This window comes from Pyrus communis, chromosome 6 (genome assembly GCF_041283825.1).
Source record: "Pyrus communis isolate YQ-2024b chromosome 6, ASM4128382v1, whole genome shotgun sequence".
NCBI lineage: Eukaryota > Viridiplantae > Streptophyta > Magnoliopsida > Rosales > Rosaceae > Pyrus > Pyrus communis.
Genome location: NC_142570.1, coordinates 2780220 through 2796618, shown reverse-complemented (window position 1 = coordinate 2796618; position 16399 = coordinate 2780220). Strand labels below are relative to the sequence as shown.

The 16399-nt window shown below is 37.3% G+C and overlaps 1 protein-coding gene across 2 annotated transcripts; it reads right to left on the bottom strand.

Annotated features, from left to right (window-relative positions):
• Window positions 1–651: 651 nt before the first annotated feature.
• LOC137710600 (protein IMPAIRED IN BABA-INDUCED STERILITY 1) lies at window positions 652–5335 on the bottom strand. 2 transcript variants are annotated; one of them, XM_068449669.2, is made up of 9 exons: window positions 4557–5335; window positions 3689–3973; window positions 3222–3539; window positions 2735–2962; window positions 2546–2643; window positions 2377–2464; window positions 1701–2231; window positions 1331–1469; window positions 652–1169 (listed from the first exon to the last, which is right to left on the bottom strand). In XM_068449669.2, the coding sequence occupies exons 1-9, from the start codon at window positions 4938–4940 to the stop codon at window positions 1150–1152; spliced, it is 2091 nt and encodes a 696-aa protein (XP_068305770.2). In that variant the 5' UTR covers window positions 4941–5335; the 3' UTR covers window positions 652–1149. The 2 variants fall into 2 exon arrangements, with proteins under 2 accessions (XP_068305770.2, XP_088551534.1); XM_088695408.1 differs by having other exon boundaries at window positions 1701–2243; window positions 4557–5270.
• Between the last annotated feature and the right edge of the window lie 11064 nt (window positions 5336–16399).

The window sequence follows — 16399 nt, the reverse complement described above, 5'->3', positions numbered from 1 at the left end:
TTGATGCAAAGCTGGCCAACTAATTAGTTGCTGATGCTGATGCAAAGCCAGCCATATGATTCTTTGACATGAGAATCCAACACTAAGATTACAAGGTGTAGTTGCGGCTAAGGTTTTGAGATATCCAATAGAGACTTACATAAGACGGGGACGCCAACGTAACATATCAAAAGGTGTTCCAAATTTATCATGTGTCATCATAAATGTTTTAACTTTTTTACACTATGTCACATAATTGGTTTGGGATACTACCCTTTATCGCCTTGACTTCCTTATTTCTTCTAATTTCTCTCAATCACAGGCTAAAAGTTACATGAAATCGAGTGCACTCCCTAGATATTGTCTCTCTCCTCCCTTCTCACGGCTCACTTCCATGCCATGACACGAATACACAAGCCACCATGACGTCTCGTGAAGAATACATCATCATGTATAAGTTTTTCTCTACACGCTATTGTTTTATTAACACGGGACATTACAGTAGCAGTATACTCATACCACGACGTCTCCATCAATTGAATGACTTTCTAATTTCTCAACTTCACATAATGTGAAGTTAGATTGGACTTAAATCTGAATGTGAAGTTGAGATTTGTCCTAAGCTCTCAGATTTTGGGCCTCAAAATGTTCTATATGTGCAACAATCTGAGCTTGTCTAATATGTAAACCTCCTTCCATTTTTGCTATTCTTTCACTTCAAGACTCTTCTGAAAACTAAGTAGTTTGGAAGAACCAAACGAGAAACTGATGCCCTAGCCTACGAGGCTACGAAACAAGAGACTTTACACGGCATTTCCTCGGAAACCATCGCTACTAATGTACACATTTGCCCAATGGGACTTGACAAATATAGGAAACCAGGAGCTAATCAGGCAACAAACAAAAAGTTTCGAACAAGAGAGAAAGAACATTACTCTAGACAACTGATCCAATCATTCTCGTGCTTTCCTCCCCTCCCGGATATTCTAAAGTGGAAGGATAGTTCTTCGCCTTGTCACCGAGCTTGTGGCGGAGATTTTCAATTCCTCAACTTGTGGATGAAGCCACCTAGATGGAAATACCAGCTACCAGGCTGAACTCTTGTATAATCTGTTTCTCGTCGAGACCTGTTTCCTTTTCTGGTTTACTCAAAGTCTCTCCATCATATGATTACTTCCCCTGCTGCTTACCTGCAATTTAAAAGTCACAATATTTAGCTAAAGACAGCCATTGCAATTATCACTATATTTAGTCGGCTACACGTTTATGTATCGTTCTCCCTCCCCAACCCACTAGGTATGGGGAAAACGCTTGCAGAAGAGATATGGAAAAATTAGTATTAGTCCTGTACCTCTATGGAACCATGAGTTCCGGGTCGCTCTTCTGATGTGGCGCTCATGTCTTTCTAAAAATTCATCAACTCTATACGGTTGAGACAACAAGGGTCCGGAAAATTCAACCTTGTCTTCTTGATCTTGAAGTTGAAACCCCTGTTAACGAGGTTAAATATGTTAGGTGAATATATATAACATCATCAAAAAAGAAAACTTGTTTGCCTTTTACTTGTATTTTCAACTCAACCAAACAAACGAATAATTAAAGAAAAGCTACAAGATATATGAGACAGTATTCCTTGTGGTGTTCCAGGTAATGCGAAAACTGGGAGTTCTACGTCAAAAGTCAAATAATGATGCATCTGATTTTTGTATTTACAAACTTACCATATCACCGTGAGCTGCCATTTCCTCCCTTTGATAAAGTGCCAACGATAATTCCTGCGAGTGGTACCCATCGCAAGCATCAAAGGAATCTGGATTTTCAAGCTTGCCCCATTGTTTCAGCATCGCAAGCTTTGCAATCTCATACGAATCATGCCCTCTTGAATCATTGCGCCCCTTATACATAAGCTCCGCATTTTCATGCCTTTTGGAGTCAAAGTTACTCCTTGTATGCACTGTGATTGAAGATTCTATTGCGTTAAAAATGTGTCCTCTTGAAAAAGACCGAGTATGAGATCTTCTGGCCTCATCTTTTCGTCTCTTTGCCCATGCAAAGCCACTTGATGTAGAAACCTCTAATGGACCGGAGAAGGGAATGTCTCCTTGAGATGCATTCTTTACATGCGAAGAGTCTTCTACTTTACCAGCCGATGGCTTTGGAAGCTCCCTACCCAGAACTGAATCATCTTCCTTAAGAATATGTCCGTTAGTGCCATTAATTTTGTAAGAACCTCGAGACTGTACTGCCAAGTTCTGCAAGACAAGCTGAGTGTCAATAAGAACCTAGTGGTTACCATTATAACACGCGGATTCACAAATATACATGAAGGGAAGAGAGAGAGAGAGAGAGAGAGAGAGAGAGAGAGAGAGAGAGAGAGAGAGAGAGAGAGAGAGATACCTCTGCTGGTGCCAATTTAGTAAACCCAAGTGACTTCCTTGTTGGCTTTCGTGTTTCAGATCCACGAACTCGCCCACCAATTTTTTTCCTGAAAATTCAGTGGCCATATATTAAATTTCAAAATTCATATTTCGGTGAAGACTCTACTCAATTTTCGAGAACCACTCACCTCTTTGCCTCCTCCCGGTTCTTTGCATCAATCTCTTTGCTAGGTGGGTATATAGGCAAGCTTGACGGATCACATGCATGAGGCTTCATTTTGAAATACTGAAGTGGTAAATGAAGAATACTGTATTAGGAAAATCTGCACGATGCGAACCAATGTTTAAGGTACATATTACATTATTTTGCGAGTTACCTCGGATGCAAGAGCAGAGGAGGCAGTCGCACGCTTGTGTGGTTCTACAGAAAGGAGAGTCTCTAGTAGGTTAAACGTGGCTGCAGGCAAATCTTTAAAGGTCTCCCGCAGAGAACTATCGTAGGGTTGTTGTGGCTTAAATAGAGTTGCATGAGGAAGTTTGGACTTTTTCCAGTATTCATCTGGTGGGGAGCCACAAAGCTTGAAAATCTTGTGTAATTGTTCAACCTGTGGAAAATGCTTATAAGAACTTGAATTGGAGAAGTCAAAGCAAAGTATGACAAACAATCTAACGCATCCTAAGAGAATCAACCAGTTTGTTCTTGTAAGCACATGCCTTAAGAGAATCAGATACTTAATTTCTTGATTTATGCAAGCATAATTAGAATGGGGAGGACTCTGCATTCAAACTGTCGTGTTGGTAGACATCCAGACTATTATAACAAGATTGATAACGGGAATTCATGTATTATGGTTTGTTAATTACCTCTGTTCTCCCTTGAAGAACAGGTTTCCCCATCAGTAGCTCTGCAAATGCACAGCCGACACTCCATAGATCTATTGAAGCTCCATAATCAGTCGATCCAAGCAAAAGTTCAGGAGGACGATACCATAGAGTGACAACACGACTCGTAAGGGGTTGCTTATTCCCAGAATTACAGAAGTTTGCCAATCCGAAATCAGCCACCTTCAAAATCCCTTCGTTGCTCACCAGAAGGTTTGATCCTTTTATGTCCCGATGCATTACACCCCGCGAGTGACAATGTTCAAGTCCAGATAACAACTGCTTCATGTAACATTTAATCTACAAAATCAAAACCAACATCGCCAATGTCAGCTTGAAAGTGGATGGATAAACAGATGACTAAGGGTGAAGTAGAACATCACGAGAGATGAAGCCTATGAAACTAGCATGATAACAGCAGCTATTCATAAGGGCATTGGCAAGCATACCTGTGCCTCACTGAACTTGATGTCAGGGTTAGACAAGAGTCCGGTAATGTCATGTTCCATGTACTCGAACACAAGGTATATGCTACATGATAATCGGGAAGTTATTAAGCCCTCCAGTTTAATGACGTTTGGATGGTCAAGCCTTCTAAGAATCAAGATTTCTCGTGCCATAAACCTGACACTCTCAGGCTCAAAATTGTCAAACCGCACCTTCTTCAGAGCAACTATCTTCCCAGTTTCAAGGTCGCGTGCTCGGAACACACTACTATATGTACCCTGTCCAATCTATTCAAGGAATTGCGATCGAATAAGAACAGAGTTTTAACAATTCACAATCAACTAATACTTGCAAGGAGGAATACAAACAATAACAAAAGTATGAGATTATGATCCTATCGAAAACTTATCATGTGCATATTCCGGGCAGCAAAATTAATCATGTCGAAAGTTTAGACAGCAGAAAAAGCAGTCACAGAAACACCAGTTTGGATTTGAAGGCCTTGCATTTTACCAAACAATCTGAAAATGGTAAGCTGTTGTAAGCTTACCCTGATGCACGCCGTCGATTTCAAGCAAGTGCTTAAAGTTTCTAGCTTTTTAACCCGTCGATATTCTAAACTACTCTAATTTACACGGGATGAAACTCGGGTTCAAAAACTACTCTAAACAAAATATGCCAACTTTCTATACAAAAATGCCAACTTTCTATAAAAGTGTAAGCAAACGTTTGTGTTCAACATTTCTGTAAAATCCAAAACTTTTTAAACAAAAACCAAACAAATCAGTATCATCACCCAAAAAGACACAAACTTTGCAAAAAAATCAAATAAAAGGAGGGAGGGAGAGAGAGAGAGAGAGAGAGACTCACTTTCTCTAACTTCTCGTATGCATCGGCACGGAGTGGGACCCACCCTTGAATGGCTTCGCCTGCGACGGCGCTGAGCCACGCGGGCCAACCAGCCGCCACATGCTCACCCTCCACATACTTATGCAGATTGCTCAATCTAAAACTCAGAGACTCGGGATAACTATTATTACTCTTGTGACAATTCCCGCCGCCGCCATTTGAACTCGCTCTTCCCGATTCACCCAACTCGCTCCCACTCAACTCAGCCCCCTTCTTACTCTTCTTCTCCACCTCCCCCACCCCGACCCGACTCCGACCCGAGTTTCCCACATTGTCCCTGAAGGCGCCCGAGTGGTCGATCGCCGGCGTCACCGACACCGCTTGCTTCGAGCTCACGCAACCCATCCCCTGCCGCCGACCCAATGACCATGCACGACCCGCCCGCCGAAATTCTGGGTCGACCCGGATCGGGAAACCACCGGCTCAGCTGGGGTCGGAAGTCCAGAGCAACCAACTAACCAACGAACCAGCTGGTAAGCTCAAAACATAAAAAAAATGGGAAAACGCAGAGCTTGAATTGAGGAGGAAACAGAAATTGGGTTTTTATACAAACAATCCAAAGATAGAATGTTTGTTTGTAATTATCTCAACGATCCATTTCATCACTCGCTTTCTCTCTCTCTCTCTAACTTTTTTTCTTCGCTTTTTGAAAATTTACTTTCTATTTTTTGCGGTAATCGCGGCCGATGGAGGATAGAGGATTTTAATGCGCGGTCCTCTTCATGCAAACAGAAAAGAACAGAATTTTAAAAACACCGAAATCAACGGAAAGGTATTTGAGCCCGTTTCAGTGCTGGACACGGCGATTTTACAATTGGTTGAGTTTTTTTTTTTTTAATTTTATTTTTAACTAGTTGTATTATTAGATTTAAGATTCGTTTGGATGTACTTTTAACATGATTGAAAACGCTTTTAGAGAAAATGATTTTGGGTTTTAAAAGTACTTGAACTGCTTTATACAAGAAGCACCGATGTGCTTCTTCCAGGAAACAGTGCATTTTCAGCATTCACTTGCATATTTAATAAAAATTGGTTCTAAAAATATTTTCACTAAAAACACTTTCAGTCATTGTAAAACATATCCAAACAAACTCTTAATATAGTGAGCTGTGTACCTGACATACTGAAACATTTCTTCTCGTGGTGCTAAAGCTTAAGTTTCTTTTTGTTTTTTGTTTTTCAATACAAACTGTATAGTATACTAATCTATATTAAGAATACTAATATAATATTAAAAAGAAAATGAGAGTTTGAAATCACAAAGACTCTTAAATACAGGAATTCATATAGTTTTCTTTCATTTTTAGATGGTACTTATAAATGGTATTGCTCTTCACTTTCTTGGGGATGAAAAAGTCTTAAATTTGATTTAAGTTGACGGCGAGTTTCATGTTCATATATTATGACCAACTTATTGTGTAGTTTCTTACAAACCTCTCATCATTATTAAGTGTAAACATATAGTTGTCTGAAAAAGAAACGACACTAATCTACGTTACGTTTTTAGGAACATTTCTCTCTAGTTGTGAATTCAAGTTCCATAGATGACTAGTTCTATTCTTTACTTTTTGAAAACAAAATGAGAATGCGTCGTGCGATTGCCGACGGACGTGCGGGGACCGTTCTTGTTTTGTTTGCAGCCATTTTATTCTTTGTTTTTGTTTTTATTGCTATTTTCTTTTGTTTCCATTGCTATTTCGTGTGCTCAAAGTTAATGAGGCTGTATTATTTAGGCACCATTAGGCAACTACATGGGGATGGGGGTTACTGCAAGAAAGATATTTTTCAGTGTGTCAGTAATACAGTTTCGGTATACCAGGTGTCATAATAGAAACGGTTGGATACTTGAAAAGAAAAAAAAATTCTAACAACTTGTATTATGACATTTGGTGTCCATGATTGTGTTTTCGGCATAGACTGGCATTATACAAGTGGTCCCGATCAAGTTTGGCGATTTTGAACTAGTATAGTGGTTGGGTCATGAGTCATTAGTCATGAGGACTCATATATCGGTAGTTGTTGTAATGTTGACTAATGGTATGTAATTGGGTTGTGATTATTTTCTGGATTCTGTTTTGGGTTATAAAAATTTGATTTTGAACCAAGCAGTTCTTGGTTTAATGGTAGTTGTATTAATATAGTCCATGATGTCTTAGACTTGATTATTCTGGATACAAGAATAATCTAGTTAGCAGTTTAATTTATTGTTATTTCGACTCATTTGGGTTATTAGCTGTTCTTTCCACTCATATCATGCTCAACTCACTTGATTATTAACTTTGTTGTGGATTCAACTCACTTGGTTTATTGGCAGCTATCTCCACTTGTCTTAAGTTCAACTGACTTGCTCTATTTGTATTTATGATGAATTCAATACCTAGATGTAACTAGCTCAATTAAAGTAGCCTCTTTGCACTTGTCTTCACTCATCTCAGATTCGACTCACTTAGTTTTAGGACTTGTAACGAAATCAATATCTAGTTGTGATAGGCCAAATTATAGTGACGTAACTTTGTTGTTGATGTGATGGTAATATATGTATACGGAAAATATATATATAAATTTCAAAATTAAATATATTTGATTTTGTAAAGTCTGTTTCAAGCTTTGGCATAAGAGTAGGGGTAGGGTTTGTGGAAAGATACAAGAGGGGGGAATGGAAGAAAAGAAAGGGAGTTGATTAAAGAAGAATTGGAAAGCAATAAAGGAGAAAGGAAAACTCAAACAAAAGACCTTTCCTTCGCCTTGCTGTTCCTTTGCCCATCTCCCACTTCTAAGTTTCTGACATTTCTCATGAGGGCTTCAAACTTCATTAGTCTCATGGCCCTACATGTTGGAAAAAAATTTCATGTGTTGAGAACACTTCATGTTATACTAAGTGTAATAATACGGTTGGTTATAAATTTGAAAAAATAAATTCCAACCAATTATATTATTACACTTAATGGCACACTAAAAAATTACTCCACATGTTCAGTTTGATGGTGGGTTCCATTTAAAACAATGGGACAAAGCATCTCTATGCTTAATCTTAGTTTAGCAGTTTTTAGCTCAAGTTGGTTTGCTGCATCTGCCCACTTTAATGAAGAAATAAACATCTTAATTATATTATCTGTTTTTACCTAAGTTTGGTAGGAGTATCTAAATCCGTAAATGTAAATCCAATCTCATAAATTTCTAAATATTGAGTGACATTGACCACATTTCATTTCTTGAAGGAGTCCTTTTTTAAGATGCTGAAAATAAATGAATGGTGGGATTTCACAATTTGACACTTTCATATGATGTTTTTGGGGACAGCAATTAATGATATATGTAAAAAGTAGTTAGCTAAAAACTAATATATTTAAGGGCATGTCTGAGAAAGCGAGGAGCAATGCATAAATGTAAAAGTTGTGATCTACTCAAACCACATCTCAATTTTGACAAAGTAAATTCAAAGCAATTATGCATACAATTGATGTTAAGAGGAATTTTTGTTAGTTTAATATGCATTGTCGGCTTTTCTTTTTTGGTGGTTTAAAGTTTTGAGTCTAATATATTATCAAAGTTTTGGTTTCATGAGGTTTCGTTGTGTCGTGTATTTGTCTTTACTTAAGCTTTTGGGACTTAATAGTTATATGATATGGTGTTAAAACTTGGATTCCATAAGGGTTCGTTGTGCTGTGCTTCTTCTGATCCATGAGGGTTCGAGTTTGCAGCAGTAAATTTACTGCGGCGCGTATCGGGTTGTTTACAGCAGTGATTGGTGATTGCAGAAGACAGGAGAATGAGAAGAGTGGGTAATTCGGAGGATCCGGATATAATGGATCCTGAGAGAATCCTAATCCAGTTTTTAGTACTTAGTGGTTGTCTAATATACTATTAGAGTTTATATTCTATGAGATTTAGTACGCTGTGCCTTGCATGTATTTCTGCTTAAGCTTTTGGAGCATGATAATTGTCTAACAATGCTAATCCTTCACCTTAAGCTTCCCAATTACAAAGATATCTAAATTAGCTGACCTCGTCAAGTCTGTTTAGCTGAGTTTAACAATTACATGTTGCTGGGGAGTGGGGTCTGCTGCTTTGGTAATCTACATGCAAAATACGCAATGTGTCAACTTCTTTTTTGGTTTCCACCAAACAATATGCATGAAGTTTCGTACGCTCATATGACACACAAAAAAAATATTATAATTTATATCTTTGGTTTTTATAAAGGGACCATCATGTGCTATTTGAAATATTCATACAAGTATTTCAGCCATTCTTCGGGTCACTATCTTGTGATTCATACGCTCCAATCGAATTCAGAACATGATATGTAAAATACAGACTTAGAACTCATCTCTGTTCACCAGGTCATTCTATAATGTTTGTTATTATAATTTATAACAAATTCACTAGTTTAATTACCTAGTTGTGATGCTGCAACTTGAACCAGTCCATGAATTGGGTACATGTATTAGGTATATAATGAACCTTCTAATTAGTTAGTTAATAAGATAATGATAATCCAACTTTTAGGTACTTTAATTAAGAAATTGGCTTGTGATGTGTGTGCATGCCAGTTGCCACCACTACTTGAACCCACCCTTGAGTTATGATTGCTGCTTCCCATGATCCAATCAACGATCTCTCTAGCTACTCATCGATAGCACTCACGCACCAGAAAATATAAGAAACCTTCTTTTGATGAAAAGAAAACATAATAAATTAGTTGATATCATTTTTTTTTAATTTATACAAAGAATTTGTTATCATATTAATTTTTTTTTATTAATTATATCGCATTGCAAAAGAGCACCAGAAGCCCTAGATCACTTTCCGAACCTAAGGCTTACTTTTGATGGCCTTGAAACCTAATTATCATAAGAACTTAACCCTAAATCCTAATTCGTAAAACTGAAAGCTTCATTCGGATATATAACGTAAATAAAAATCTAACTGTTAAAACGCTCAGAATAACTCATACTCACCGCAAAAGATCTCATGACACAAAACTGTGCGATCTGCAGAAACCAAATTGCCCAGTTAACCTTAAAGAAATAGGGACATTTGATGGGGTAGTTAAAGGTAGGTCTGGTTGCATGTGTATCACAAACGAAGACCATGTAGTTGAACGACTTCAATCATATATAATTAAGATGAGTATATATATAAAATATATATTGAGATCAACTAATTAATCAACAGCTACATATGTCTCCTTGGTGAATACAATTTTTAATATCTTATTTATGATATAAAGATAGAAGAACAATGCATCTGCGCACAATCTAATATCTTAGTGGATAAGATGTTGAGTTTATACTTATGCGTTTTGAGTTTGAGACTTTTACTCTCCTAAATTTCAAATCATCCCCTTCTCTAAATAATAATATTAAAAAAAAAAAAGAAAAAAAAAAAAGAAGAAGAAGATAGAAGAACAATACATATTATAACACACTTGCAAGGACAGGTCACAGACTCTCACAAGGCAAACAAATAAGTAGATATTTTGGTTCAGTTATTTAACTATCGCAGGACAGATGGATTTTGACCTTTGAGACTCTTGCACATTGTTTGTCTCAGAAAATATCTTATATAAGAACACTCACAAAACAGAAAAAATAAAATAAAAGAAAGATATAAATTCTTAAATCCTTCAAGAATAATGCTTTCAGGTTTGGTTGCATGCACTACCATATAATAATACGCTTTTAGGCTTTTAGGTTGGGTTAATTATAATTGTTTTAGAGTTTGTTGGAAAGTATATTTAAAATAATTGAAATCATTTTTAGATAAAAAAAAAATTTCCTACAAGAATTAGATGCTTATTGCAGAAAGCATTTTAAAATGTTTTTTTTTTTTCAGAATTAACTTGCATATTTACTAAATGTTAATTCTAATAACATTTTCCCCAAAAGAGCTTTCACCATTTTTAAAAACACTTCCAGACGAGCTCATATTTAAAAGTTTAAAACTACTCTATATAATGTCAATACCAGTAGGAGGAAATGAATATACATCGCTCTAAAAATGCATGAATGCTTGTCTGTATATCCTGGTCGTATACCCCTTTACTCCTATAGCACATATGAGACTAGACTGGATTAACTAAATAACTAGATTTTATGTGCAATCATGAAGAACATACAAGTTTTCTAACTTGGAGATTGATGCCTAAAATTTATCCGCACAATCAGCTTGAAATGGTGAGACTAGTAAGAATAAGTTTTAGACATCAACTGCCTAGGAGGGTAGGAGTATTCCTTCTTAGTCCCTAAGCTAGAAGACAACTAAGTTAAAAGACAACTTTCAAATTCTTAGGGCATGGTTTGTGGATGTAAAAGCTTGATATGAGATAAACAACTCCCCTAATTAATACTTTCTACATGTTTTGGGTAACTCACATTCAAAATTAACGAGACTCACATAATTAATACTTTCTACATGTTTTAGTAAATGCAAAATTCAGAGAATCATACCTATTCATTCTTATTCTCAAATATGATAAACAAATATGCCATTAAATACGCATGAAATCAAGTTATTTAAGTAGTCTATTATAGTACAATCTAGTATCAAACTTGTCAATATAGAGCTCATTTGGAAGTGTTTTTAAAATAACTGAAAACGTTTTTGGTGAAAATATTTTTCTAAATAAATTCTTAGTGCAAGTGAATCATAAAAAAAAAAAAACACTTAAAAAACTTTAAAACTCAAAAATAGTTTTACTAAAAACGCGTTAAGTTATTTTAAAAGTATTTTAAAAAAAAACCTTACACTAGTCTTTCAAAAAAATGAGCTTTAAAATCCATGTTTGCTACCGGCCAGACTTGTACCGTAGTTGGTGGGTCAATCAAGAAGGTAGGTCTCCCTTGTCAATGGAGGTATGACCCATTCTTCTCTTTATGTCCCCTCTAGATAGTGTTCCTATTCTTTATTTACTTATTTGATTTTAGTCCAACCTTCAATGATTCGACGGTGGCGCAGCATCAATCATGCATATGCATGCTTAGATCTTAGAAATGCTAGAATTAATAATGTCCCTTTCACCAATCATGTATGCTAAGATTTTATTTACTGAAATACGTCCTCATCTCATGTACGATAGTTGTACAAAAATGTAAAAAACAAAGAAAGTGGTTTGTTGTTTGTCAACCAATGAAAATGATTTTTACATGCCCAGCTTCTTTTTTGCACTCTTGATTATTTCTAACATTTGTAGTGAATACAACAACAATAATTATCAAAATAAGTGGGTCGGTTATATGAATTTTAAAATATTATTGTGCTTAATTTTGTACTAAGATTTTTGTTAGCTCTAAATACTCCATGTCTTTTTTTAAAGTCTCTTTGTAGTCTTTCTAGGTATTTCTCTACCATTTTGCCCTGAGCTTCTGTTACATATTCGTATTTTCTAATCAGAGCATTTGTAGGTCTTTGGTCACGTGTCCAAACCACCTTAACCGATTTTCTCTCATCGTATTTTCAATTGCGGCTACTCCTATTTCACCTCAAATATCCTCGTTCTTAATCATGTCTTTGTCTTTTCTCATGTGCTCACACATCCAATAAAACATTATCATCTTCGCTACACTCATTTCTTGATGTGGTGATGCTTTACCACCAAACGTTTGAATTGAATAAATAAATAAAAATTTAGAGACGTAAATACTATACACATGAAGGAGAAAAGAGATATGCGGTAATCATTTTCGTGAAAGTTAAACAATAAATCATAACTTTATCGTTTCCATTGACTTGGCACAGCAGTATAAGAAAATTGCTTTGCATAATTGCTTTTTATAATGGGGAAGGTAATTTCCAAACATTATGTCAATGGCCATGATGGCACAAGGAAATTTAAAATTTGATTAACATGTCTAATCAGACATTAATCAAGTTGACCCAAATTTGTGGGCTGGGTTACCCTTCTCAAAAACTATATAGAAACTAGCAATTGGTTGCTGAAGAGCCTAAGCTATGGCAACTTGCAAGCAGCTGTTTGGTCCTTCGACTTGTGCTGGCCAAGCATCTCGGCCACAGTTCTGCATCGGCATTGGTTTCCTGGCCGGATCACGTCACCATACACGGCCATCTCGATTATGTCCAGCTCCTTATCTGCAAGTTAAGGAGATGCATGTGTGACCGGTTCTAGTTACTACTACAGGAACAAGAATGTGAAACGTTTGCGCATACATTCATTTTATGTTCGGTATTCGATAAATGAAAGCATAAGATTCACAGAAAAATGAACAAATGTTATAAATCATGTCAAATCTAGGTTTATGAATATATTTCAAGAACGAGATCTGACGCAATTATGTCAGGAACACGCAACGGGAAGTCAAGGTTATGAGGAAATTTCAAGTAAGCAGTTAGTTATTGGAAAGTTCAGAGCGAAGGTATAGCTTAAACGAATATAAGCTAGAGAAAAATGTACTTCCCTAGCTCCCTGCTGTCTGCTACTCAGAATTCTTTCACAAATAATCAAAATGCATACCAGAACCTAAGAAAATTTGTATTTCCGACTCCCAATATTGAATCAATGAGGATATGATATGATAATGATATCAATATCTAAGTAACTCAAACAAAGACCAAAGCCAACCAAATTCAACCCTTCAGTTTGTCAAAGTTGTGAAAGAATGACCCCAACTAGAACATTTACAAAGCACTGGACATATTGAGACATAATTCATGTTACCATGACCAAAACAAATATTCTTATCGCGAATCTTTGCATCTTACATCAGGAAGACAGTTCATAGGCATTCTTCAACTGGTGATAAATGATTTTGGGGATGGCACCCACAATAGTTACCAGTGGAACATAAGAGCATTGCGTCACACAGATTGACGAAGCGATTCAAACCCCCCGCCCCATTACCTCCAAACCCCAACCCCCCCCCACAAACAAAAAAAAAAATTCATTAGAGGCTAATTGGGGGTGCAATGTCAGATTAGATTGTAACACTTGTAATTCCTCTCCTGCCACTGTCTTACTTGTGATTTCATTGCAACAGTTAAGATCATATCGATCTGATCTAAAGAGACTAATTGGGGGTGCAATGTCAGATTAGATTGTAACACTTGTAATTCCTCTCCTGCCACTTTCTTACTTGTGATTTCATTACAACAGTTAAGATCATATCGATCTGATCTAAAGCTTGAGGATAACTCTATCAGCCCTTCTGACACACCCGATCCTGATATTCTCCAAATACCAGGGTCAGCAGTGTTGGCCGACACTCGAAGGTGACGAAGCCATACTAACATGCATAAGAACAATGAATATAAATAAAAGTTATGAATTAAAATACAATGAATATGCAACTTAGGAATTGTTCAGAGCATACAACTAACTAGACCACTAAAAAGAAATAATATAAAATTGAATGAGCAAAGGAATGGGTCCTACACCGAGAGGAGTCGAAGATGCCGATGCGGAAGTGCCTTGACGCCGGGATTGTACGCCTCGATTCTAAATCCTGAAGGGGTGCAAAACAAACATAAGTGGACCAAGTTGATATATATATAATACTTAAACAATTATTAATCAACGTACTAACCCCCAAAGTTTTATGAAAACTAATATCATAATATGTAATAAGTTTTCCGAAACCCTAGCATGCCATAGAACCTTTCATAAAACATATATCGTATATAATGTGCTAAATAGTGCTATCATAATAGACCGAAGTCCCTACATCACCCGACACGTAGGCCAAATATAATATATCTTCCGACCCATACGCTCTTACATCACCTAACCCGTAGGCTAAATATAATATATCTTCCGATCCATAGGCCCTTACGTCGCCCGATCCGTATGCCAAATATAATATCTTCCGACCTGTAGGCCCCTACGTCACCCGACCCGTAGGCCAAATAAGTATCATCACCTGTAGGAAAAACATTGACCACTAGATAAGCACAAAACATTGAATATAATCTTTCCAACATAAGTACATTTATCTCAAAACATCTTCATAGTATGTAGTCATCCATCATATATACTACAAAGAGTGCAAAAACATGTTCATAAATAGTATACAGTCATCCATCATATATACTACAAAGAATATAAATTCGATAAAGTACGGTATTCCAAAATATTCTCAGTAAAGCATGATAATCATATGGTGTAAATCTAATTTACTCATAAAACGTAACCATAAATCATGCTTTTCAATGTAACCATAAAATCAAGCTTTTTCATGTATGCATTTCTATTAAAACATGCATTTTAGAAAGGGTCCACTCATAGATACTTCGCCGCCAAAGAGCCACGCAAAATAGCAAAGACGAAAACGCCACAAACAATTGCCCCTAAGCACATAAAGGGTTCAATTAATAAAACTCTATTCAAACGATTGAATTTGGGAAAACGGACATAAAAAACGGATTCAGGACGTCGAATTACCCTAAGAAGGGTCCTGGGTAAATTTTGAAAAAATCAACAAAAAGTCAACACAAGAATATTCCTCGAAATATTCTAGGAATATTCCACCAGGTTGGGTTGGGTTTGTTTCTGGGCTTGGTAGCCCGACCCAAGGGTTCAGGGATAGGTTAGGTATTAAGCTTGGGCCAAGGTTCAACTAGGGTCTAAACCAGGTTGGGCTGAGGGAATTTGGGTTGAGCTAGGTAATTAGGTTTAGGCCTAGGTAGCCCGGCCCAAGGCTTTGGGCTAAATAACAGAGATGGGTTTGGGGGTTTGGATCAGGTTGACCTATTTCTAGGCCGAGTCGGCTGGTTTTGAGGAAGAGGAAAGTCGGAGCTTTCCAAGCTTCGTTCAACCCTAAAACGTGACCAAAACATGTCAAACAAAATACCAAAATGAAGCCTAAGGAACAAGGTAAAGATCTATACCAATTTCATAACATGTGGTGGCTGGCTGGAAAACGCCTGCAAAGATCGGGTTCCTTACCAGCAAATTGGGAAAGGTTTTTCCCATGAGAGTTCTATGTCCACAAACCACAAAAACAACTCAAAATTGTCCCAATTTCACATATGAACACCATCTAAGTGATTCTAGGCCTTACCTATGTCGAGGGTTAGTCGGAGGGGAAGGTGCATAGTGGCAGTGCTGTAACGTCCCATATCGACCAACAGAGAGGGGGGGGGGGATATGCCTTCTATGTACATGCCCACCTCCATATAGCAAGAGGCCTTTTGGGAACTCATTGGTTTCGGGTTCCATTGGAACTCCTAAGTTAAGCAAGTTTGGACAAGAGCATTCCTAGGATGGGTAACCCACTGGAAAGTTCTCGTGTGAGTTCCCAGAAACAAAACTGTGAGGGTGTGGTCGGGGCCCAAAGCGGACAATATTGTGCTACGACGAAGTCGAGCCAGGGATGTGATAAGTGCCACGGTACCACGAGGAGGTTTAAGTGCGTCCCTTCTTTGCTCCAAGTCTCACACAAAGAGGGAAGAGTGATGGTGGTGGGTGGTGGTGCTCGCCGCTTCGGCGAGGGTGGTGCCCCTGTCCTTGTTCGAAGAGAAGAAGAGAGATAGTTGGGAGAAGGTTTTGAGTGAGAGTCCACGGGAAAGAGAGAGAGAAGGAGAGGTGAAGAGAGATTGGGGCCGGGGGACAAACCCAAAAGCAATGGGCCCCCTTGGGCACACATAATAAGACCCAAAAAGTAGTCATTTCACAAAATATCTGGTCCGAACCAAGTGAAATTACGAGAAAACCCTTCCGTTCCATAAATTACGGGATGGGTGCTTTTTGCTTATTCACTTCTTTATTGGTTTGCAATTTCTTTTGATAGTGATTTATGCACACATTTTTCCACTATCTACGCATTTTCTTTTAATTTTGGCCCTTAATT